At 43.1% G+C, this 26,529-nt stretch overlaps 1 protein-coding gene across 8 annotated transcripts in view; it reads left to right on the top strand.

The window, feature by feature from the left end:
• Nucleotides 1-23,503, top strand: part of DCUN1D3 (defective in cullin neddylation 1 domain containing 3) — a 39,666-nt gene extending 16,163 nt beyond the window's left edge. For 7 of the 8 annotated variants that reach the window (XM_055340032.1, XM_055340030.1, XM_055340035.1 and 4 more), the window contains exons 2-3: nucleotides 16,408-16,943; nucleotides 18,206-23,503. In XM_055340032.1, coding sequence (XP_055196007.1) covers nucleotides 16,513-16,943; nucleotides 18,206-18,689 — 915 coding nt within the window. In that variant the 5' untranslated portion in view covers nucleotides 16,408-16,512 and the 3' untranslated portion in view covers nucleotides 18,690-23,503. Of the gene's footprint in view, nucleotides 1-8,284; nucleotides 8,420-16,407; nucleotides 16,944-18,205 lie in introns of all 8 variants that reach the window. The other variant, XM_055340031.1, reaches the window with a different exon arrangement.
• Nucleotides 23,504-26,529: the final 3,026 nt, after the last annotated feature.

Below are 26,529 nucleotides of genomic sequence, written 5' to 3'. Positions count from 1 at the left end.
AGAGTGAATTCTAGAAATGAGGGTAAATATTGCTTCATGAAACTTTTGCGATATACATGTATTTACATATGTGTATTTGGTCAGGAAGTAAAGTGTTACTTCTCACTGAAGGCTGCACTTAAGAGTTTGGAAGACACTGATCTAGTCCAGTCTCTCATTTCACAGTAACTGAAAGACTTATACATACCAAACAAAAAACTACTCATATTTTATTTAAAAAACATTTTTGGGGCACTGGGTGGCTCAGTTGGTTAAGCATCAGCCTTTGGCTCAGGTCATGATCTTAGGGTCCTGGGGTCGAGTCCTGTGTCAGGCCCCCTGCTCAGCAGGGAATGTGCTTCTCTCTCTCCCTCTGCCCTGTTACCCCCCCCCCCACACACACACATACTTGCTCGCTCTGTCTCAAATAATACCTTTTTTTTTTTTAAAAAAAAAGATACTATTTGAGACATCTCTCAAAATGCAGTGTCAATAGGACTCCAACTTAAAACCCTAAGATCAAGTTGAATGCCCTATCGAGTTGGCCAGGCTCCCCCAAAAAACTACCCTATTTAGTATGTTTTTTTGAAAAAAGCAGTTTAAATTTTCATAATTTTAAACGAGTGGACTTGAAAAAGCAGTATCTTTAATTGTGAGAAATAGTAAAACATGGGTTTGAATTTTAGCCTTGCCACTTGCTATCCCACAAATAAGTTTCCCTACGTCTGGGGTTGTTTCCTCCAACCTCTTTCATGCTATTGCTGGAATGCTCTTTCTCTCTCTCCCCCTCCCTCCCTCCCTCCCTCTCTCTCTCTCTCTCTCTCTCTCTCTCTCTCTCTCTCACACACACACACACACACACACACACACACACACGAGTATGCCACATCCCTACTCAAAATTATTTAAGGCTAGTTATTGGTACTTCCTGTGCTTTAGTTTTCTCATCTGTAAAATAGTGATGATGATAATACCTACCTCATAGTGTATGATTGTTGGATTAGTTCATATGTATAAAAATGTTTTGAAATTGATGGATAGTATGTTGTAAAGCTTTTGTAAGCATCTGTGAACATTATTGTGTAAAAGTGGCCCATACCATGAATGTAGGTAGACCATGGTAGTCTGTGCAGTGCACTTGGTACATAGTAGGTGCTTATTTTACATTTGATTTTTTAAAAAGATTTTTTTAATAAATTAATTTTTTATTGGTGTTCAACTTACCAACATACAGAATAATACCCAATGCTCATCCCGTCAAGTGTCCCCCTCAGTGCCCGTCACCCATTCACCCCCACCCCCCGCCCTCCTCCCCTTCCACCACCCCTAGTTCATTTCCCAGAGTTAGGAGTCTTTAAAAAGATTTTTAAAGTTTATTTATTTATTTAGTTATTTACTTAGATTTTTTAAAAAAAATTTATTCATGAGAGATACAGTGAGAGAGAGAGAGAGGCAGAGACATAAGCTGAGGGAGAAGCAGGCTCCCTGTAAGGAACCTCATGTGGGACTCGATCCTGGATCCTGGGATCACGCCCTGGGCCAAAGGCAGATGCTCAACCTCTGAGCCACCCAGGCATCCCTAAATTTTATTTTTTAAAAGATTATTTATTTATTCATGAGAGACAGAGAGAGGCAGAGACATAGAGGGAGAAGTAGGCTCCCTGTGGGAAGCCGATGTGAGACTTGATCCCAGGACTCCAGTATCATGACCTGAGCCAAAGGTGGACGCTCAACCACTGAACCACTCAGGTGCCCCCTATTTATTTAGAGATTGAAAGTGTGTGTGCACGTGTGCGCATGCAGGGGAAGGGGCAGAGGCAGAGGAAGAGGGAGAGAATTTCCAGCAGACTCCTTGCTGAGCATGAGCAGGAAGCAGGACAATCTCATGACCCTGAAATCTGACCTGAGCTGCAATCAAGAGTTGGACGCTTGACTGACTGAGCTGCCCAGGTGCCTCTACCTTTGATTCTTTAGAAAATGTTTATTAGGTGCCAATTAGCCCTTTTCATGTTACCATATGCACTCCCTGCCTTCTTAGAACTCCTAATGTAAGATGCAGTCACTGAAATAATAGCATCCTGTCTCTTCTGTGGACTTGTTATTTTTGACCACCTGCTTGGGAGCCGTGAATGTTTATGTTACAGAGGAGTAAAGGATATGTAGTGCATTCAAGCCTTGAATGCATAACTAATAAAAATCCTTTTTGGCTTTTAAAAAATGTTTTGGCCTGGAAGAAACAAGTATCAGAGTTGTCTTTAAGATTGTTAGGTTGACTTCTCTTGCAGTGAGTAGCTAGCGTCAGCCAACTGATGCAAGCAAGAGACGTGCTGTGCCTTTCACAGGGCAATGGTGGATAATGACTGTTTCATTTGGATAAGCCAGTTGGTGATACTGAGTAGTAGTGCCCTGGGTGAATAGGAGTTAATCCTGGCTGCCTGGCAGAAGTAGATTTGTTATATAATTTATGGCACCCAGAAGCCCTTTAGGGAGGTCTTTATTGTCTTATTATCAAGACACTATCCATCTAGGCCTGAAGATTAATTTTCATTGCTCTCATCTAGTTCCACCACAGTGGTTCTCATAACTGAAAGGGTAGCAGCTTGCTGTTAAATGCCTGCACTTGCTTTTGCTTTAACACAAAGGTATGTTAATCAAGAATGGGTATTAGAAATCCAGAAATGTTTCAGTTGGTGATTTATTAAAGTTTAGAGTACTTTTTTTTTCTTGTTAAACTGATTTAACTTTTGAAAAATGAGTCCTATTCAGGGTTTCAAACATTTCCTCTTTGACTAGCCTCAGAAAAGGTTTATTAACATATCTGTCTTGTAAATTGCTGCCTCGGTTCATTTCTGTCAGTCCACTACTGAAACAAACGCAGGAGTGTCAGTTCAGCTTTCTGTCATCTGACACAAGTGGACTCCTTAACTCTTATTACTGGTGGATGTCCACTGTTAAACAAGCCTGTACTATTTTTTATGACTCACTGAGAAGTCATGTGGTGGTGTGATTCCCCAGTCCTCAGCGACCAGCACTTAAACTTGTAATTTTCAATGTATTGTGTTAAAACAAACTTCTAATTCTGGCTATTTTTCTTTTCAATTCTAGACCTAAAATTGGAAGCCCTATTTTTGTAAAACTCTCTCCTAGAAAAGTCACCGGTGTTGCTACCCAAATATCATAACTGGGCCCGGGGGCGGGGAGAGCAAAAGCTAGCTGTTTCACATGGTTAAGCAGAATGTGTGGGCCTGCCTGCCAGCCAGCGGAGGTGGAATCTGCCCTTTGCTTTCTTGGCAAGTGCATTTGGCTTTGAAGGCTCTGATTAGGACTTTAGTTCTTGGCCTTTTCTTGCTGTCATATAGACTATAGTCTGTTGTCCCCTGTGGTTCCAAAGAGATGGAGGATCTTGGTTGTCCTGCATCTCTTAATATCTTTGATGAGGTACCTGCTTCAGCCCTCAGAGTTAAAAGCCACTCTGCCCTCCGCCAAGTGTTAGAAAATAAAACAGTGGGATAGTAGTATGAAACTGGCTGTGAGTCCTTCATTTTCAATATTCAGTATTAAAAAAAACTGGTTTTTGCCCTTGCATCTCCAAACATCTTAAATGTGTGATGCCTTAGTTTACTGAAGTAAAGGAGAGGCAGTTCAGACCAGCACCTGAAGGCTTTCCATTGGAGTTCACCTGATTAGCAAACCATTGAAGCTTCTTAGAGTGCTGCATGATCATGGCTTGAATGAACTCTCTGGACTTTCTGTCTTGCTAAGAGAGGCTGGAGTGATATCCATCATAAATGTAAATTTTTTCCAAAGGACTGGAGTGCATGTCAAAAAGAGGCGTAACAGGATGAACATGTTCCTATTTCAGCTTTAACTTTGACTCTTGTTCAGTTTGAGGTGAAAATTAGCTTGTGGCATGCAGAGAGATGGAGTGGTGTATGCTGGCTGAGAAGATGTGTTTGTATCACATTATCTGGGGATTGATGAGGTAGGGAGTTAAGTGGAACAAGGAGACAATTCCTACTTTTTCTTCTCTCTGAAGGTAGAGGTGTGCTGGAAGGATAGGAGTCCAGGAGAGGTTGGACTTTAGGAAGCAGCTCTGGAGAGGTGAAGTTAAGTTCTACATCCTTAGAACTTGACTCCCTTTGCTGTTGAGTATTTGGTAACGTCATCATATAATTAGATTGGTATATATGGCTACCAGTTATTGAGTACTAATTTGTGCTAGGGACAGTACTATGTTGGACTCATCATTTATTCAGTCATGAGTTAATACATTTAAAGTACACAGACTAGTGCCTTGTACAGAGTACTCAGTAAACAATAGTGATTATTATTCACTCAACAGGTATTTATCAAACATTTGCTTATGTGACAAAGCTTAGATGCACAAGACAAAAGGTGAATGATATAAAATCCCAGCTCCTGTGGCACTTCCCTTCTAGTAGTGGGAGAAGACAATAAGTAAGGTAATAAGAATCAGAGAGTGAAATGTGCTAGGAAGAAATGAAATGATGTGCTGGACCCAAGTGAGATGGTGCTGTAGGGTGGTTGGCCAAAGAGCACCTCTCAGCATTCTGAGACCTATCTGGTATGAAGGAGCCATTTATTCTTCACTGTGACCCTTTGATTTTCCCAGTTTTCAGGTGAGAAAATTGAGGGATAGGTGATTAAGGATGTGCTGGGGGATCAGATAGAGACGAGCTGTACACACGCAGTCATCTATCTGTATGCAGTGCATGTCCTGCCCTTTTTCAGAAGGGGTAAGATTATCCTGGGCAGCTCTAGGAGCTGCAGTATATGCAAATGGGTTATGAGTGAGGAGAATGAACGTGGTTGAGGTGTAGGTAAAACCCTGATGCATTTCAGAAAAGTTACATGTAATTTCATAGACCCCACTCATTGGATGCAAAATTGGAGTATATGAGTTTGTGGTGCACATGTATAGTTCTTTCTGAATCCAAAGCTCTCCTCAGATTTTCAGAGATATTGGTGACCAAAAGAACTTATAGTGCTGCTGCTTTATTTTAGAATTTTCCTATAGTCTGTTTTATGAAAATAGGGCCTAGCTATTTTGATAGGGCAGAATTTTGATAGCATTGCAGTGGCCATTTGATAGCATCAATTTTGGCAGGTCGGTATGGGTGGGAAGTGGGCAGGAACTGGGCTGGAATCATCAGATGTCTGTCTTTGCCAAGCCTCTATTACTATGATGCCAGCTGTCAGGTATAGAGCTCTATTTTAATTATCTGCTTTTCTTTACACATGTTAATGAATGCCCATGTAGGTGCCCATTTGTGAAATAAGTAACTGTTTGAAAAAATAAAAAATAAATAAAGCTCCAACCTTGGGGCCTCGACTTTCAACCTGCAGGGAACGTATTTCCAATAAAGGCACACAAAAATGAGCGTTTCCTGTCACAGTTTTTAAAACCTGAATACTTTCTAAAAAGGCTCTTTAGTGCTTGAAACCAGAGAGAAATTGTTTCAGCAATAGTAATTGAAACCAAGAGGGTAGCCGAATTCTGGTTAGATCTAGCCTTTCAGGTTCGTAGGATGTGGTTTAGATCAAATACCTGTTTCAGCTGGAAGATTGATCATGTTGTTATTGCACAGAGAAAGACTTCCAGGAGCTCTTGCTTTACAGCTTTTCACGTGGTGTCTGAGTACTGAGAGGAGGTTCCTCCTTGGGAACATGAAGATGATAGAATGTGTGTATCTTTATTCTGATATAAACAGAATAAAGCAGCTGTAAGTGCTTTGTGGCCTGTCTGCTTGAAGGAGGCCTAAGGTTGTGAAAATTGCAACTGGAAAGGTTCTTTTGCTCATTAGTCGTATCAGCTTTTAAATGGCATCCTGGTGGTCCACCCAGTTGTAAATAGAATTTCATAGTTTGCTCAAGTTTCGGATTATTGGTCCTGGTGTTCAGCTAAGGGATGAAATTATAGTCTAGTAAATTGGTGCTGGATGATGAGTCAGAGGGCCTAGGCAGCAGATCTTTTTCTGCTCTGTGGGTAGAAGAGATCTGGGTGACATAGCAATGTGCTAGTGGGGGCTCTTTCTCTTGTGACCGAAAACCTGACATCTGGCTTATGCAAAAGAGGAATTCATTGGCTCGTTGTGGAGTTCAGGCTTTGATCTGACAAGGTAGTACAGTTGGATTCTAGGTGCAAATAATGCCTTCAAAACTCATTTTCTCTTTGTCTCTTGGCAGTGATTTCATTCTTGGGTCCTACATGCATCTGAAGTAAGATCCATAGGATAAGAAGGGACCATTTAATCCTCACAGTGACTCTTGGGTAGGCATTACTATTTTCTCGGGTGGCTCTCTCTGGCAGGAGGACTACAGCAGCTCCAACTTCCTATACTTCTAAGATTTACTTTGTCTGCTGAGGTCACCTGTATATCCCTGACCCAGTCAATGAAGCCAGGGGCATGTGAGGCTCAGGTGGCCCTGAGTCACATAGCCCATTTTGAGCCCCACCCAACTATGTGGCCAAGAGTTCAGGAGACGGATCTTCAGGTGACAACTGGGTAATCACCTGATGAAGAGTCCGAGTGCTGGGGAAGTTGGCAAGTCATTGTTGCACAAAGTAATACCCTTTGATCCAGTCTGAAGTTAGAAAGCCCATATAACAACTCTGTATCCAGCCTGTTAACCATTTCCAGGGGTCCCACAGTTCCATTTTGAATGAGCCTCTTTGAATGTGATTCTTCAGGTTCCGCCTGGTCTGCAGGCGAGATCCTTCTACCTTGATGCTAAATCTGTGGTAGAGGGACTGTCAGTCACTAGGCCTTAGGATGAGCGGTGGTGGCTCCTGCTTCTGCTATTACTGCTACTTTTTGATGGGGGTGGGACAGGTTAATTTCCTTTTGAAAGAATAATTGGGAAGATTTAGGTAAGATTAAAAAGTGTCCTATGATTAATCTTTTTCAACCCTCTTTCATCCCCCCATTATTTAACAATATATCTTGGAATTTTTGAAGCTAGAATCATTGGATCTGTGAGTCTTTTTGATGTGATTTACAATGAAGCAAGTGATCTTTCTTTCCATCCTCCTTTGGTGGTTAGATATTTTCCCTAAACACAGTGTTTTAATGTGCTTTTGGTAAGGATTTTTTGCAAGAAGTTGAATTACCTGGCAGATATCCCAAGATGATGTTGGGAGAAATACACACTCCCAGTACACTATACAAGTTGATAGTTCAGATTGGATTATATACATATACATTTTTTGTGTGTGTATCCTTTGATCTGTTGGTTCCACTTTGAGGGTTTTATTCTCAGGAAATTTTAAGTGTGCTGAATTTTAACTGCATGTTGTTTTTATCAGAGTAATGTTTATAATAGTGAAAACTATTCGAAGCAAGCTAAATGTCCTTCCAACAAGAGACAAAATTGACTTTAGTATGGTACCTCCATTCAGTGAAAAACTTACCTGAATATTAAATATGTTTCAACAGAGAATCCCAGCCTTTTGGCACATCCTCTGTAATGCAGCACCAAATTTTTGACAGATTGACTAGTAGTAAGCTATGAATAGTCTGTGTGTTACATGACATAACTAGTGTGTTTGCGGTGATACAAGTACTGTCATTGAATCGCTGCTCTTTTAAAAAGCATTTTATTAGAGGAGATTTATATGAAAAATATTCAGTGGAAAATATTGCAAAATAGAATGTACAATATGACCCCACTTTTGTTTGAAAGTTCCAAGTGCATAATGTAGACATGCACAGATTTTGTGTGTGCCATTCATATGTGCTCCTTTAAGAGACTAAAAGGATATACTCATACATTAATTATAAGCGGTGGGATACTAGGGGATTTTTTTATGCTTCTATTTTCTAAACTTTACAGAGTTAACTGCGTAATACTTTTGAATTTGGCAGCAGGAAAGAAAGCCTTAGTGGCCTTACTTCTCTGACCAGTTTACTGATGTGGTTGAAAACAGATATTCTTTTATTATACAGCTCTTTCTTTTCTCCCTCTTCCTCTTCCTGTCTGATATGCATTAGTAGTCAGCTTCCATCGTGGGCCTCTAGGAAAAAACTGATAAATGTGGCCTTAATGGATTTGGAATTTTTTTTTTAAGAATTAGCAAACATTTAAGAGATTGATGAGTTACCACATGATGAACCTGAGGCCTTCTTAGAGGAAATGTGGCTCTAGAAACCACATCTATACATTTGTGGTAATTCTGGTGCCCCTTTAAAACATTTGATGCAGTCATTTGTCACCTTTATATTGGGTTCCTTCCTCCTCTTTCGACTCCTTTCACAGTTTCCTTTCTTGCCTTTCTTTTACTTAGGGGCAAACACCAAAGCTTATCTCCAGTTAACTATTTTTCAGTCACATTGTGACTACTGAATTGCTCAGAAGGAGATTGAGAAGTGAACAGTTGATGTGGTAATTGGATGTTTGAGGACTAATCATCGACAGTCAGGTAAGCCTCTAGGGTGGCTGGTACTCATATGCCAACTGGAAGCCAGGAATCAGTGCCTCCTTCTCCCATGGTTTACCTTCAGCGGGGCCTAAAAGGCTGTATCTTAAGAAAGAAAACAAGCAATAAGCATAAAACCAGAGATGAACAATGCAGCCATTTTTATTCTGGTACCACGGAGCCCAGATCCAGGACAGCCCTCGGGTCTTAAACCAGGAAGGAAACTGAGAAAGCTGGAGCAAAAACACAAAGAATGTCAACCTGGAAATCTGGTGCCCCTTAATGATGTCTGCTTTGCACATGAGTGGATAGCCTGACTTGTCCCAATCAGTAGTGACAGGAAAAAAAGATGCTGAGTGTGGGTCAGTAAAATGATATGGCCCTTTTTTTGTCATGTGGGTTTAGACATGTAGCTCATTCCTGGAGCTCAGAGACCAAAAATGCTTCATTATTTGGTATTTGGAAACTTTATTGTACATGCACTGTGTTGGCTTAGTTGTGTTTGGCAATCAGTATTTGTTCTAGCCAGCCCACACTGGCCTCGTCCTCAGGCCTCCAGCTGGATATATATTCTTACTTCTAGTATATTTGAAGTGTGCAAGGTGAGGAACAGTAAGAACACTTTAAAAAGAAAATTATTCTGTGGAAAGCTGGCTGCTCTCAGTCATGTGATTTAAGAGTATTTTACAGAAATATAACTAGTTGGTTTATTTTCTTAAAAAAAACTTTTTCTCCCCATCCCCCTGCCCCCAAATCCTTCTTTTTCTTTTCTTTTGCACTTTTCAGATTTGTTGATGTAAAAAGTCATGTGTTCCTACCCAACCCTAACTGGAACTGCTGTCTTAGCTTGCTGCTGTAGTACATTTTAGGACAAAAAGTCTTTTAAAAGCATGAAAATAGCAGCAGACGGGGCTCGTTTGCTTTGGCAGAGGGAAAGGCTTTCCTTCCCAAGTAGCTCTGGGTAAAGAGACCTGATCTCCGAAGGTGATCTTATAAGGCCCAAGTTCCAAGTGACAGCAGGCGACTCTCTATTTCAGGCACCCCCTGAGTCTACCTCTTTGTTATTTCTGTAAGTTTACTTTCTAGGAAGTAGTTTACAAATGGCCACTGCCCATCTTCTATTTTTCTCTCAGGTCATTCAGCATCTCCAGCTGCCAGGTGAGATCGCAGGGCTCCTGTGGTCTTGTTGTGAGACCCCTGTGGGGGGAACCTCTCCCATCACAGTAAACCCCCCAGTGTCTAGAGAAAAGCCATAGGAGGAATTCCATGTACTTATGGTCTCTGGCCTTTGAGTGTCTGGCATATATAGTAAGAACTGGAAACTTGCACCCAGCTAGCTCTACAGACTGGATGGAAGTTGGAAAGAGGTCTTTTACTGCCACTAGATAGAAACACTGGCATTTGTCAGTATTATTATTATTGTTTCTGAAGAGACACTAGATGAGAACAGAATGGGCTGGGCCAATCAGCTTTCCCTCCAGGAAGTCTCCAAGTAGATTGTAAGAGCCTTGCTGACACTGATTTTTGGTGCTAGCATTTGCCTCCTGTTTTTTAGCTTCTCATTTCATGAGGTTGTTCCTGGGGTGACAGGCTCCCCATCAGCAGCCAGGGCAGCATTCCTCTAAGTAGGCTTCCTGACCCAACCAGCAGCAGCCACGAACCAGCTCACTCTGGTCTGTTTTCCATATGCCGGGCACCTGCTGACCCTGCAGAGATCAAACTAAGATGATTAAGGAGATGCAGGCCTGCAACAACAGTGTAATCTTTCACCTCAGTTCAGACTGGAGTACCCCTGTTTTATCTCTCCTCCTTTTGGACTTCTTGTCTTATTTTCTCTTGGGTCTGATAGGCTTGGGCAAGGCAGGCATATGAGAGCCGTTCCCTGAGCAGGAAAAGTGCCTGTTCTTAGAAGGCTTGCAAAGTTAGAAATTTAGCTTCACTGGATGCCAAAAAAAGTGAAGGTAGCCCCAGAACGTTAAACTTGAAAGGACTAGTCTCGACCCCTCACTTTAATGCTGGGATCACACAGACTCGGAGAGGTTAGGTGACTTGTTCCACGGTCCACACTGTGGGGAGGTACCAGACCAGAACCAAACCTGGAAGTTTACTCCGTATCTCTGGTGGCATTTAGGTATTGCTAATGTACCTTTTTGTCTTGGACCATGATCGTCTCCTTGGGAGAAGGACATGTCTTTGGGACACATTGTAGCAGAGAATAGTAGTGAAGCCAGTGATGAAGAATGGTGGGTTTAGAATCAGTTGGCCTGGATTTGAATCCGTTTTCTTTTGTAGACTGTGGGACATGAGGCCAAATTCCTTAAACTCTCTTCATTTCTCCTCTCTGTAGAGGAGGTTACTCAAGAGATACTTCCTGTGTGAGGAAGATACTCAAAAAGTTTGGGAAGGTTTGGAAGATACTTAAGATACTCAAAAGGAAGATACTCAAACTTTTTGAGTATCTTCCTCACACAGTTGTAGTGGGTTAAATGTTGACAGTGTGAATCCCCTCAGTACCTATGTGTAGTCTAAAAGATACTGCTGTTACTAAATATTTTAAATCACCTTTTCACCTGGACCAACCACATTGGCCTTTTGACTCTTTCTTTTCCATTTGGTGTTTCCAGTCATTTAAAGACCAAACAAGAGCCACTTCTCTGAAACTTTCCCATGGGGTGGACTTTGAGTCTGACAGGCTGGTTTTATCTCCTAGTCACCCTGCTTAGTAGTTAAGAAACTTCGGTTTCCTCATCTGTAAAAGGTCTAACAAGCTGGGTGGTTGCGAGGCCAAAGGCGATGATGCATAGGAAGCATGCAGCCCGAACGCTTATCACTTCCCCTTCGTCAGCCCTTCCACCTTTCTTTCTGTAACTGGTTCACACTCCTCTCTCCTTTTCCTGTCTCCAGTCACCCTGTGTCCTGGTGTGGTTCGGCCCTCCAGGGTCATTCTCTTCCATAACGTGTCCTTCTGTCTCAGTCATAGACATTAAGCCTGAGGAGAACCAGGGACTTGCCTGCATCTCGCTTCATGGAACTTGCCTACAAGATAGATCAGCTCCTGATCCTTCTTTGGAGCCAGAGCATCCACAGGGATCACAGCCTCTGGGGTTGCCCCTGGCCCGGCAGTGGCAGCTCCAGGCCTGGGGCCGGGCAGGCAGCCAAGCCCATCCCCAGGAACACTGGCCAGGGCTGGCACGGTGCGGGGTGTTGGGGGGGGGGGGTTGGGGCAGAGAGGGAGGGTGACAGAAGCATTTGGAGCTGAGATTGAAGGAGAAAAGCTGGAGGGCTAATCCTGACCCAGCATAAACTGAGCAGACTTACTGGTTTCAATCTTTTAAGTAAACCCCAAAACTACATTTGTGCCCAGAAGTAGGTTTCCAGGGGTATATGTGTATGTGTGTGTTTTCTTTATTCTTTTTCCTGCCTTTCCTTTCTCCCTGCCCCTTGCCCTGTTCATCTCACTTATGCCCCTTAGCTGGAGCGGGAGAGCAGAGTCACGGTGAGGACAGGGAGACAGGAGCTGCACTGGTTACTTGGGGAGTCCTGTGTACCTGAGCCACCGTCTCTCCCTGCCCCCACCCCCCACCCCAAGCTGCACTGGCCACTGAAAAGAGCACTGTTCAGGAGGCTTGATTCTGTCACCGACTTGGCAAGAACAGCAGCAGCTATGTCAAAGGTTAACACTTACTGAACACTTTCTGTGGGCAGAACATCTCACATGGATTATCTCATTTACTCTGTCTTGAGGTATAGCTGCCCCATTTTAAAGTGAATGCTGACAGTCACACAGTTGGTGCCATCACCATGATTCATATGCAGGGTTGTCTGCTCCAAGAGTGCATCCTCTTAATCACTTTGCCCCTCTGTTCTCTGTTGCTAGATAGCTCTTTGGCCTTGCTGTGCCTCCATTTCTTTCTTATGAAGTGGGAGTAACTATGTCACAGAGCTACATACTTATGTAGAGTGATGATAATGTAATACCATATACAAAGTGGTAATTCGTTGATAATGGTGCTCTGTGGCTGGTGAAGCTTGGCACCAGATTGTGCTGAGGCTGTCCTCTTCAGGGAGGCGGCTGGGATGACCAGTTGGAAAGGCAGTTCCATTAAATTAATATAAATGAGTATCAAGCTAGAAATCCTGTCTTCTGTAAGCCTACAGAGCTCGGCCTAAGTGGGAAAGGGAGGGAGTAAGGAACTGGCTGGAAGCATGCCCCAGGTTAGGTACAGTGAGTAACTGGTAGCTTCAGGGTATCCCTAGAGGACAGCAAATGCCCAGCTTGATTGTACTCAGCATCAGTCATAAGGAAGTCTCATCCTATGGAGAACACAGTCCTGCAGGTGTTTCTGGGCAGTGGTGTGTTTGAGCAGGGTCAGTGCTTCAAGAGACTGTTCTTGAACAAGACCCAAGCACATGACTCCAGGCAGGGGTAAGCATCCTGGTAGGGCCTGGGAAGGCTGTTCAGATAGGACGAGCTGGGGCTTTCATCAGGCTAAGCAGATACTGCTTGGCTGTTAATGATAATGAACGATAGCTGTCCTCCGTCATTTCTGGGGCAGCGGGGGAGTGGGTGGGGGGGGACGATGGTCACTGTGTGGCAGGTACCCTTTATCTGCATTTCCTGACAATCCTTACAACTGCTTTGTGAGGCAGATACCATTCTGCAGCTTAAGGAAATACCGGTTTCAATTATGGTCAACAATAATCACTGGCAAAGTTGAGCTTTGATTTCAGAGCGAGAGTTTTTAACCAGCCGATGGTCTGAAACATCCCCGCTTTACAGCATCTCTGGCGAGGCTGAGTGCATGGGCTTCACAGCTGCCTGGGCCCCAGAGCTCGCTGGGAGAGGACAGTGAGTGAGACACCCTTTTTAAAGCACCGGGCGCAGACAGTGTGCTGTTATCTTTCCAGTGACCGATGGGATCGCGTTCGTGACCTAGAGCTCAGGACCCATCCATTAGTGGGCTCTCCCTTGGTGCTCTGATGTCGGTGGACTCAGCAGTCTGGCCTAGAGGTAAAGGTGCATTTCTCAAGCCAGACATACCAGGTTCTGCTTGTGTGATGTTGGGTGATTTACTTTGTGCCTCAGTTTCCTTATCATTAAATGGGGTTGCGGGGGGTTATCATACAGGAGTTTTACTGTCGGTAAAGTGCTTATTAGCATAGTGCCAGGCATGAGATCAAGTGTTCAATAATTGATAACTGCAATTATTAGCTGTTAGCCATCAGCTAGCAAGTCCAGGGAGACTTCCAACTTTGAGACACACTTGAAGTGCTGCCATTTGGGGACACAGGGCTTGTGAGACCCAGCCTGGGAGCAAAACTGTTTTCCCAAGGAAAGAGGTAGATACAAAAGAAGGGAGGCCACTGAATCATCAGGGGGCTGTATTTGCCATCAGATCTGAAAATATTTTCTTCTGGCTTGAGATAGTCACTCGCCTCAACACTTATCTGGAGTGGGGGCATTTCACAGAAAGGACCAGAATGGAAGAGAGACCTGACCTTCTGGCACTTGCTGATTGATCATCTGTTTAAATTGATTTTCCCCTCCTTTTTCTCATCTTCTAGGCATGTTAAAAGCCATCAGGTTCTGCTGTGTCAGGTCATCAAAGATGCTCTTATGTGGAAGGCCGTTTGGGGAAATGGGATTAGGGCCTCTTTGGGAGGCCCATCTGTTCGGCCTACCTGAAGGCCCTGGTGCCAGGATTTGGAGGAAGCTGGTACAATGAAGCATCTGTCCTGTGGGGGTGGGGGTAAGTGGCCTGGGGTAGGTGGGTCAGACAGAGGCCAGGAAATCCTCTTATCCTGCCAGGTACCTGGGCCTCCCTCAGCAACAGGAGCTGAGCAGCAAACCCTGGTGAGTCAGCATGCCTGGGAATTAGAGTTGCCAGTCTGTGAGCATGTGGGGTTTGTGTAAGTTTGGGCCTTTTGTTTCTTTTAGCACTGTAGTCTTTAGAAACACAAATCTGGAAACCAGACCTTCCACATGGTATAGTCCTGCTTGTTTTGAGATAATTCAGCTTGAACAGTTGCTTTCCTTGTATGCTGGTCTTCTAAGAATTAACCCCTTGCCTTTTAAAATTTTAATAGGTTGTGCTTATGGCTTATTCACTATATTAAAGCATAAAAGGACTTAAGAAAACATACTTGGGTCTGTCTTTTTCCACACCAAAAAATCCGTGTAGGGTTTCAGTGTTTTTTGGGTTTTTTTTTTTTTTTTTTTTTTGAAAGCCTAATGGAACTGCAAGTCTTTTTAGGGCATGTATGGGCATGTCTCTGTCATTTATTCTCTTTGAGGGTGGAGAATAGGACACACCCTGATACGATTAGTCTCTGATAAGTAGAAGAATGATTCTGCTCATCATTTAACATGTATGCTCAGAATTTACCCACAGAATTCCTTTTGAAGATAACTTCAGATTTATCTAGGCACCATTTGGAGAAAATCAAAATTCTTTAGGTAAAGTTTAAAGCTCCAACCTTCCATAAAAAGCTCCCTTTTGGGGGAACTTGGGTGGCTTAGTCGTTGAGCATCTGCCTTTGGCTTAGGTTGTGATCCCGGGGTTCCGGGATCGAGTCCCACATCGGGCTCCCTGCATGGAGCCTGCTTCTCCCTCTGCCTATGTCTCTGCCTCTCTCTCTGTGTCTCTTATGAATAAATAAAATCTTTAAAACACACACACACACACACACACACACACACACACACACACACCCTTCTGCCCCACTGCCCATCTCCTAAGAGATTTGAATTTGGATCACTAAGGGCCACAACGCTTCCTAGAGCTGGAGAGGCATGGGACTAACATTGACGTAGGTCCCCTTTACCTACTCTGCTTCTGGCTCCTGGTCTAGGGTTGTATTAACATCATTTTGGTGGCTGCAGTGATTATGGCAGCAGGTAGAATTTGACAGGTACTAAGTTGTAGCTGGATCTTTTCATGAATTAGTTGGAAGTTAAGAGAGTCCTAAGAAGGCAGTTGCAGAGAATTCACTTCACCCTTGACCAGGAAATTTCTAGCAATTCTTCTAAAAACATTCTTAAATAGAATAAGTAATAAACCACCATGATGAGTTTGTGATGTATCCGTGCAGACTTTTCTTTTTTATCTACTAATTATCCTACCATTTTGAGATTATATTTGGATAAAGGAACCCTTCTTTTAAGGTGGAGACACTCTCTTGGAGGACTGAGCTTGCCAGCCTTGTAGGCCCTTCCTGTTTGGTGTGGACTTGGCTCTGACTCTTTATACAACCTCACAGAGGACCTGGGGAGGAGAGAGAGAGAAACTGGAGGACTGGGAACCTTGGTGTGGGGTATAGGCCTGGTGTTTGGCTCCTGTGGGTGGGCAGAGGAAGCGTGGAGAAAGGACATTTCACCTACTGTTTCAGAGAGCCCCAGAAAGGAATCTGAAGAGATCAGAGGCAAATTTTACTTTGCTATTTGGTTAGGACACTGCATGTAGTCCTGACTCCCCAGATACTTTACCTTGTCTTTAGGCCATTATGAAACTGTATAGTTGTCTTAAATGTGGCTACCCTTTCTCCCTACTCCTTCTACTTAAAAAAAGAAAATCTGAGGATTTTGACATTAGGGACTAGAAGATGAACTTTTTATTTGCACCTTCTGGCTTAACCCAGGACCAAATAACTTTCTTATGTGATGGCAAGTTGGCAAGACAGATTTCCTCTGGAATATTTCTGGCAAAACTGTAGTCTTCCTTGATGCGTTCTGCACATGAATCAACCTCTTTGTAACCTATGTTACCTTAAGAATTTTAGGCATTTTCTTACTGGTTCTCCATATGTGCCCTAGCCCTGTATCTCCAATGTGAAGGGTAGAGAGCTTATGGGAAAGAACTGTGAGTATCTCCCCGGGCTCATGGTTGGCTCACGAAATAGAGGGGTGCCCCGGGGCACAGTTCCCAGAGGGGAGGGGAGTTTGTGACTGCCTGTCTCCCCATCCAGTGGTAACTGCTCTGATTTTCTTCCAGGTTGGCTAGCTCCTCTGGCTGATGGCATGTTGAGGCACATGGGCCAGTGGCTGCGAGGGCATCTGATCCAGAGGGGGCCACTCTAGAGGCCAGGCCACCAGCACCATGGGCCAGTGTGTCACCAAGTGCAAGAATCCCTCATCAACCCTGGGCAGCAAGAACGGAGACCGTGACCCCAGCAGCAAGTCACACAGCAGACGGAGTGCAGGCCACCGTGAGGAACAGCCACCAGCGTGTGGCAAGCCAGGCGGGGATATCCTTGTGAATGGGACCAAGAAGGCAGAGGCTACCACTGAGCCCTGCCAGCTGCCAACGTCCTCTGGAGATGCCGGGAGGGAGCCCAAGTCCAATGCTGAGGAGTCTTCCCTGCAGAGGCTGGAAGAACTGTTTAGGCGCTACAAGGACGAGCGGGAGGATGCAATTTTGGAGGAAGGCATGGAGCGCTTTTGCAATGACTTATGTGTTGACCCCACAGAATTTCGAGTGCTGCTTTTGGCTTGGAAGTTCCAGGCTGCTACCATGTGCAAATTCACCAGGTTAGTCACAAATACTTCATATCACCAGGTGAGCAGAGGAGGATGAGTGCACTCCTGGGCAGGGGTGCCCAGCTGGGGTAGAACTGGGTTGGCTTCTTAGGGTTTTGGGTAAGTTTTTTTGTTTGTTTTTGTTTTCGGCAGTATATGCATAGCATATAAAGCTATGCAGCACTTGAACAGGCAACGACTGTCTTTGCCTGAAATTAAGCAAAGAATAACCCACATGGAGCCCTGTGGCCACACTGCTGCCCAGCACCACTGCTCTTTCAGACTTTTACCTTTTCTTTTACTTGTTTACTTGTAATTCACTCACTCCCTCACCCACTTGATTTTTATTGTACACCTGTCATGTGCCAGGCACTGTGAGTGCTGGTCTGGTCTTTGAGGACCCGCCTCCATCACTCACGGAGTCAGTTGTCCCTTCTAGCTCTGTGTGCATTTCCCTCAGCCAGCGTATGTGCCAACAGGGACAACTGGCCCCAGTTAGTAAGCAGTAGTTGTGCACATCACCATGGTCATATGTCCCTGTAGAGGTTGGTTGTGGGGAGGTAGTAGCAAGGTTACCCAACGTGTGGTTTGCAGAGCACACACCCCCCACTCCACCCCCAACCCCAGTTTCTAGCCCCTGGGTTTCAGATGCCTTATATTTTCAGCTGAAACAGCAGTCTCTGAGGTGATCATCAATGAGAGACCATGTTGTAACCTGAAAGTGTTATGTAGATGTTAAAAATACATACGCAGTTTTTGTTCTTTAATAATAGAACTTTGATCTCTGGTGGCAGAGTTAGCCAGAATCTTTGGCTCCAAAGATCTCCCTTGGCAGTCACCAAAAATATTCCAAAAACAAACAACCCATAGAGAATCAAAAGGAAAGCAGGAAGACTCCCCGTCTAGGAGGGGAGTCTGAGCTTAATTGCTGTTGCAGAATGGGAAATAGAGCATCAAGCGGGAGACTGGAGTTTCGCTTTGGAAGGTTGGATAAGTGAATGAAGGAACCACCATCAGCCTCTTACCATGTGCCAGACACTGTTAGAAGCAGTGGACACATATTAACTTGTTTAGTCCTCACTAAAACCCTATGAAGTAAAGGTGGTATTCTCACCATTTGACAGATGGATAAATAGGACTAATTAGTGGAGGAGTTGGAACTCAAATCCAGGCTGTCCAATCTCAAAACCATGCTCTTACTGTGCTATATTGCCTCTCAGCAGATGATGATACTGTTTACAAATATTAATTGTGCCCCCTCCTTCCTGTTGCAGGAAGGAGTTTTTTGATGGCTGCAAAGCAATAAGTGCAGACAGCATTGATGGGATCTGTGCACGATTCCCTAGCCTCTTAACAGAAGCCAAACAAGAGGATAAATTCAAGGATCTCTACCGGTTTACATTTCAGTTTGGTCTGGACTCTGAAGAAGGGCAGCGGTCACTGCATCGGGAAATAGCCATTGCCCTGTGGAAATTAGTCTTTACCCAGAACAATCCTCCAGTATTGGACCAGTGGCTAAACTTCCTAACGGAGAATCCCTCGGGGATCAAGGGCATCTCCCGGGACACTTGGAACATGTTCCTTAACTTCACTCAGGTGATTGGCCCTGACCTCAGCAACTACAGTGAAGATGAGGCCTGGCCAAGTCTCTTCGATACCTTTGTGGAGTGGGAAATGGAGCGAAGGAAACGAGAAGGGGAAGGGAGAGGTGCACTCAGCTCAGGGCCCGAGGGCTTGTGTCCCGGGGAGCAGACTTAGTGGCTCTATCCCAGGAGCAGCAGCAGCAGCAGCAGGGATCTGCCTGCTGCCCTGCAGCCAACGGAGGAATTGGACCTTTCTGGAAATTACTGAAGATCCAGATATTTTCTACTTTACACCTTTCTCTGCCTTGTATCTGAAAGGGCTCTAAAATGCTGTATCATGTTTTAGGCACTTTCTTCACTTTTTGGTTATTTTGGTTATTTCTTTTTTTGGGGGGGGTTCCCCAAAATATTTGAACCTGGCTACATGTTGTGTATTTTTTTTGAAGCCTTCAGATAGAATAAGCCTGCCATTTCTTGCACAAATTAGTTTTTTTTTTTTTTTTTTTTTTTTTTGTGGGGAAGGGTGTAGAGCAGGGAGGGGGGAATGGGATGGTTAGGTTGAATTAACATTACAAGATGATACAGTGCCAGATCTCAGTTTTGCATATTCTGTTTTTCAGGGCAGGTCTGTACTGTGTGTAGTGCTGTTTACATGGTTGAATTTAGGTTGTAATAATTATTTTAAAAGATTTACACAGAATTGAATAGCAGTGTTAACTGTTAACCATATTGCATTAATTCCCAGGCGATTTAAAGCTCTTGGAGAGCTAAGGCCAGCCAAGAGCATTTGTAGTCTGGTGACAACCCCCTTTTAAGCTAATTTATCCGAAACTCTTTATTTTCTTCTCTTCTTGCTCATTCCTTCTTTGACCTATTGCATTTCATGTTGAGTTTATCCATCAACATGCTGCACCTGTCAGTCAAGTGAGCAGTTTTGTTTTTTTTTTTTTTTAGAACACATAGTACTGAGAACCACTTAAGCATTGAATGCAGAGAAAGCAGTGCTACCTCAGTTTTGCTGGAAGTAGATTTTGATAGTTTTCTTTTTTTGTTGAATTTTCTGTATTTTCATGTTGTAAGTGAAAATACTTTTTTTTTTCTTTTGCCTTGGAGCCAAAGTTTCTGTTCCTGGTGGTCGGAAAACTGTGCCTGCCGGCCAACTGACTTGAAGGAAAACTGTGGTATGGAGCTCTGCTTGAATTTTTTTTTTGTAAAGTTTTTTTTTCTTTTTTTTAATATCATCAGCTTACTTGTCTGGCAAGTGCAGAAGCCTGGGATTGGCCTGAACTCTGCCAAACAAATATAGAAGTGTATTTAATAGTTAAATGTGTGCCCTTTCCCTTCTTGCTGCACCCATGTTGTCACTTAACCCCCAGGAGTTATTTATTATCTTCTTTGTTAATGTCAGGCTCATTTGGGGTAATGTGATGACTGTTTAGGTTTACATGACCCTTCTCTCCTTCCCCTACCCCCAAATATGTATATATACATATATAAGATATGTATATATTTTACCTATATAAAATATATATATACACATATATGTATCTATATTCCTTTGTTTCTTTTTGCCTGCTAAAACTGGCCATAAAAGAGGGAGCTGCCTTCAATATATAAAGCATGAGTGCCAGGTAATGTCATAAATGGAGGCTTTTGAATCTGAATTTGGACCATCTTCACTAAAGAGAGGATGAATTTTCTCAAACCTTTCCTCACAAGAGGGAGGCCCAGTTCCCCAGACTCCTCCATGTGCTTGCTCCAGAAGGCCAGCTTTGGCCAAAGTGCCCCACAGGAGCTGACTCTGGTCCTACCTGGTTTCAGTAGAGGGTCTTCTTGTTATTTTTCCATTAAAAAAAAAAAAAAAGTGTCCTCAAAAAACTGTACTGGAAGGGTGGGTGGCAGGAACTTGTACAGTTCAGCTCCCAACACTTTGGAACAGATTGAAAAGGGAATCTTTTAAATAAAAACATAAAATATTTATACTCTTGAGGTAATGAGAGTTTGTCTATTAAACATTTGGAGTTTTCTTCCCTAACTACTTCCATCTGCCTCCCAGGTATATGTTTCTCAGCCTGGGCAGGAATTGCTTATTTTGAGTTCCTTTATTAGGAGCCTTATGGCTCCAGGCTCCCATCTTTCCAAAGATGATTACTTAAGGAGTTCCTGCAGTCGATGTTTTTCTAAGATTGACATTGACATAGGAAACGTACTTGGTTTTTTTTTTTTTTAAGATCCTAAACTTGGCAGTTGCCCCTTCTAGAGGGGTAGAAGGGAAACTTTAAAGAATCAGCCACAGCAAGTTAGTACTGCTGGAAAGCTGAAGAGGGTCTCAGGCCAGAAGTCTGGCTTTGTTCTAGCCTAAGACACAAGTTCCTTGTATAAAGAGAGTTTCCAGGGGCCCCAGCAGGTTCTGTGGGCTCAACTGTAGTCAGGGTGCTTAGACTGAGGTTTTAAAGAGACTGCTTTCTCATTCAGCCAGTCCTGCAAGCCCAATATTTCCTGATTCTAGACTGGATAGAGTTTGAAAAGGAAAGGGCAGGCTGCTCCTAGCCAGGTAAGGCTCCCTTATGTCTTAGATTACAAGGCTATATGGAGAGAAGAGCACAAGAGAGGATGGCACCAAGAATCCTGAGGACTCTGGAGGAACTGGATTCCTTCCCCAGCCTACAAGGTGGCATTCCATGCATTAGGTATGCTAGAAGTGGGTAGATTTTTGTTAACTATACAGCCTCCCCATCCCGACCTCCCACAAAGAAAGCCATTAAATAAATTATTTTTGGTTATATTTTTAATGATCTATTTGTTACAGAAATGCAAATGAGAAACCAGTAAAGGAAATAGGGAAGAACTTGTAGGTTCTATCCAGGTTGGAGTTCCTGGTGCACGCTAGCTCTGGGCCAGTGTTTGACTTGAAAAGCAGTTTTTTAGCAAAGGGAACGGAGGTGGGGTGTGTGTATGGTTTGTAGTCACACTTTATGGAGAAATTAAAGGTCCCTGTTCCTTTTAGCCTAGAAATAGGTTTGCTGTTTAATGAGCAAGCAGTAATTGTGTGGAAGAGGCCAAATGCATGCCCCTCAGGTAAGCCAGTGTGTGCTCTTCACTTTAACAACATAACATCAGGGTGGTACAGAGGGGCAGGATGTGGATTTTGAAAATAGGCAAATATCTGAGGGTGATTACAAGAAATTGAGTATGTATTGGGACATTCTTAGTTTTTGGCAAATGGCTTTGAGTTTGTGGTGTATTCTTTAGTGATTAGAAAGCTATATGAGATGAAGTATTGCTTCATTGACATGCTCTTGCTCCATCCTTGCCATATTTGAATGTATCATTAACCCCACCTCTTGTAATGACACTTTGCTATGCTTCAGCTGGATGCCTCAACAGTTTTCCCTCACCTGGACCAGTTGTGCCCACATGTGAGCTTGGGTCCAATACCCCCATCTACTCTTCTGATAAGAAAAATGAGAGCTGGGTAATGATCCAAATTTCACCCAAGCTGAGGCCTAAAGAAATCCAATTAGAAATGTACTAGGCAGTGTTTTCAATATTAAACTTCCCTAAGGAAGGCACAAACTAGCTTTCTTGGGAAGGGAGCAGGGATTAAGCCACGGAGTTCATATTTGATACAGTTCTGCTCTCCCAGAGGCTGGTGTCAAAATTTAGTCCTCCGTGCTGGAGTCCACAGGATGTGGGACTCCATAGTTCATTGGATGGCCTCAAATCCTATTATGCCAGACTGCATTAAACAACGATGGGAAATTACTGGGATAAGGACTTGGGTCTAAAAGTTTAAAAATCAAAACATCTCTATGTAAGACTGTGGTTTGCCACATTTAAAGAGAAGTCTTTTGAGTGTAGTGAAGCCCAGGAATAGACCCAATTATACAATTATAAGGGCTGGAGAGAAGCTGCTGCTAGATTTGTTTTAGCTGCCCGCTTCGCTGTTTTTCTTGTGTCTCTTAATGTTGCTTAGTGATGACTTGAACATCTTGGTAACTGACAAAGGTCTTCCCTTGGGGGGGGGGCTCGAAAAATCTTGGAAACTGACAAAGGTCTTCCTGTGGGGGGACGCTAGCAGTATCTTGTTTAAACAGTCGAAAGGGAAAGGATTACTACAAGTTATTGAAGTATGTTAATTGGGACTCATGTGAGGACCTATGTTGTTGATCCTCCTCCTACTCCATAATCTGTTTTCTGAATCCTAGAGGGGGGTTTCTACCCACTCCCTTTCCAAGTATATTCTTATTGGTAGTATATATCCAGTTTAACCTGGACTGAGGGCCATGTTTTAGTGAGGATCTATGCAGATGTTTTTCCTTATCGAAAGAGTTTATGCTTGAGCACTGGTTGCAGAAGCCGAGATGATTCAAATAGCTTTGAGAAACCATCAGGTTCTCCTGATTCAGGTGCTGGGGCCTCAACATCCTATTCCTCTTGGAAACTAAGCTTGCTTTCATAGATACTTTTTCCACTACCCACCTTCTCTTTTTGCTACTTAATACAACATAATCTTGGATATTGCCAAAGGAAGCCTTTCAGCAGATGGTGACACCCACCCCCACCCTGACTCTGGTCCCCAGCCCCGAGTCTGTAATTAATTGCTCTTACCTGTTGCACTAACAAATATGATTCTAGGTTTCAAAGGGGGAACTTGAAACAATAGGCAAATGGGGCTTGGATGAATTGGTCCTACAGATACCCTGCCTTAACCCACTGAGGTGATGAGTCCACTACTCATGTGACCCTCCACCTTTGTGGATTCCTCTTGGTTTGTGACCAGTGTGTCTGTTTCCTAAGGTTGTACAAACTTATTGACAAAGGTCAATACTTCCGTTTGTATTCTCTGCACTGTTGCACTCTCAAAATGGCCCCTTGAATAGTTTTATTAACTTGTTACACACATTTTTGTCTGTCTACATTTTTCTTTTGATGTTTTTTTATTTGGAAGGTTACCTGCTGTTGGATTTAATAAATTTGTTTACTTCACTATTGACAATTCTGAGAGAAAAAAAACACAGACCCAACCAGTGACTTTATTTTGGGGTGAGATTTACCCGCCGGGAGCCTCTTCCAACGTGATATTGGATAGCAGTTCCTATGCTTTGGAAAATAATTCAGATGGTACAGGATCCTCAGACTTCAGACATGGATGTTGACTTCCCACTTACCAACTTAATGGCCTTTGGGGTCCTAATACTTGTAGGCAAAAAGACCAATGAGTCCTCAGAGGGCTACTACCTAAATAGTATTATTGTAGCAACTGATGTCGATTCTCATGAGGAACAAAAAGTGAATTTGAGCACTGTGCTAATGGATGGCTCCTACATCTATCAGGTTGGCAGTGATTAAGGCAAAGGACACAAGCTGAAACTGTCAAGTGCCACTGCTGTGTGACCTTTGGCAAGTTAGTGAAATTCCGAGTTTCCTTATACTCATCTGTAAAATCAAGAGACTATTATTTCCATCAGTGTTAGGATTTAAAAAGAGTTTTTGTAAAGCACCTAAATCACGGAAGTTTAAGGTTTCCAAAAGGATGTCAGGTGAGTAATGCAAGGAATCCAGAGAGGAAGAGATGGGGGTTGGCATGGTCACACTGGACCTTTCAGGTCACTGCCCCTCCTGGGGGCTTAACTTCCCTCTCTGTGCCAAACTGGGGGTGGGGTGGGGGCTTTGACTAACATGATTCCTGATGGCTCTATTTGGCTCTTACATCCTAGAAGTCTGATTATGGTAGACCAGTTATGACCCTTAGCTTCCTTTCATTGTATTTTCTGTCTTGTTATTGTTTATATTCAGGAAAGCTATTGGCCAGCCATCTTACTCACTTCTTTGATGGAGGCCCTAATGACCTTCCCAAAGATTTCCAGCCTCATGTTGGTATCTCCTAAAAATAAGTAAGTACAGTGGTGGGACTAGATGTGCTTTTATTTTTTCCTTGCAGTTGGAAAGGACTTGGGAGTCATGGCTACATCCTTTAGCTAGGGAGGTTATAAGGTTTCCTCAGTGAACCGGAATTTTTTTCTTTTATTTTCTTTCCTTATTATCAAGGTTAGCATCAAATGGAGGATGGAAGGAAATGGGGTGGGGGTGGGGGTTAATTTTTTTCTTACTTAAAAAGTGTATCTCCAAAACAGATTCTTATTCCCCAGTTGGCTCTTGGGCTTGTCTCTTCTGTGCTTAGACCTTTCAGACTTCAGCCCAGCCACGGCCTTAACAAATAGAAGTTTGGGGAATTCCGAAGTGAAAGATTTAGGTGCCTAGTTAGAGCCTGGAGCTATTCAAAGTGTTGATATGGTGTTGTACAGATTATATATGGCTAAAATACAAATTCTGATTAGATGAGGGGCAAGCAACTTCTTCACACCAGAGATGAGCTTAACTGCATGTAAAATGGATGTTTTCTAGCAAAAAAAGGTATCCAGAAGGTAGTGCCAAGGATCCAGAGAAGTACCAAAAAGTCATTTCAACAGTGGCATCTTCTCTTTCTTCAAGTCCAGTTGCCAAAAGCACATGGCTGGGTTGGCTCTGGAAGTCCTATTTTAGGTCGGAGTTGTGACCTAGGTCCAAAGGGTCAGTCTTGGGGAAGGAAAGGTACGGAAACCAGCCTAACCTTTTCATTTCCTTTCCTTTGTTGTGACGTCTCAAGAGGCCCTATCTTATGAAAACCAGAAAAGGCTCTTCTTGGGGCTTAATGTTCTTCCCATGTAATGTTCCAACCTTGATTCTCTTGCCTTAGGGGTGCTGAAAAAGTCCTAGTGGATTATGGCAGCAATGCAGTCAACAGCAAAGCCTCTGACTATAGTGCTTTATAATCCATGCAGATTGGCCCTGTGTTTATCTGGGGTGGTGCTGCTGAAATTGCTAGTATATTAAAATAAAGAGCTACAAAATGGTATGGCACCTTAGTGTAAGACAAGACAAAAGAAAACACATATGCTCTTAAATATATGGACTTACATAGTAAAGGACGTATTCTTCTTGATTGGGTAAGTAAAGATAGGTAAATGGGTAAAATCTAAATATTTTGGGGGAAGTTGCCATATGCCAAAACAACTTCTTGGAAGAATAAAAGGTATAAGTGTGAAAATTAAATTATTAAAAAGCGATACAAGGGTGCCTGGGTGGCTCAGTTGGTTAAGCATGTGACTTAATCTCAGCTCAGGTCCTTTTTTTTTTTTTTTAATTTTATTTTTATTTATTTATGATAGACCCAGAGAGAGAGAGAGGCAGAGACAGAGGCAGAGGGAGAAGCAGAATCCATGCTGGAAGCCTGACGTGGGACTCAATCCCGGGACTCCAGGATTGCGCCCTGGGCCAAAGGCAGGCGCGAAACCACTGAGCCACCCAGGGATCCCCTCAGCTCAGGTCTTAATCGCATGGTTGTGAGTTAAAGCCATAGGTCGGGCATGGAGCCTACTTAAAAAACAAACATCCCCACCTGCCCAAAACCATACATACTTGTCAGCGTCTATTAAACTGATCTTGGGATCAATCAAGACTTTATAAGAACAAATAAAAGAAAGCATAAGACTTCTAAAACTACCTTAAAAGAAAAAGCTAGAAACATTTTTGCAATAATCAATAGATATTATACTTAATCCATAAGGAGAACTTAAAGAAAAACAATTGGCCAAAAAAGCTTCTGGGGAAAAAAAAGAAAGATACCAATCTATAGGATATTCAAATAAACAGAAATCAAATCTATTTATTTAATGGATAGTTTTTTTTTTTTTAACCTATCAAATTGGCAAAGATTTGGAACAAGTCCAGGCCAACAGAGTAAAAAACTTCTGAGAAATTAAAACTGTAAGTGTTCATACTTACAGATGCTGTAAGTGTTCATACCCAATTTCACTTCTAAGAATTTTTTCTTAAGAAATATTTGTCAAAGATGTATGTGCAAGGATTTAATTGGTTAGGGACAACTTCAGTGTCAAGGGGACTGTTTTGGAAATTATGGCACATATCAACACACTGGAATATTATGCAGCTATTAAAAAACTCTTGAATGA

The sequence above is a fragment of the Nyctereutes procyonoides genome, unplaced genomic scaffold (assembly GCF_905146905.1).
Source record: "Nyctereutes procyonoides isolate TBG_1078 unplaced genomic scaffold, NYPRO_anot_genome, whole genome shotgun sequence".
NCBI classification, from domain to species: Eukaryota; Metazoa; Chordata; class Mammalia; order Carnivora; family Canidae; genus Nyctereutes; species Nyctereutes procyonoides.
This window is presented reverse-complemented; position numbering and strand designations above follow the sequence as displayed.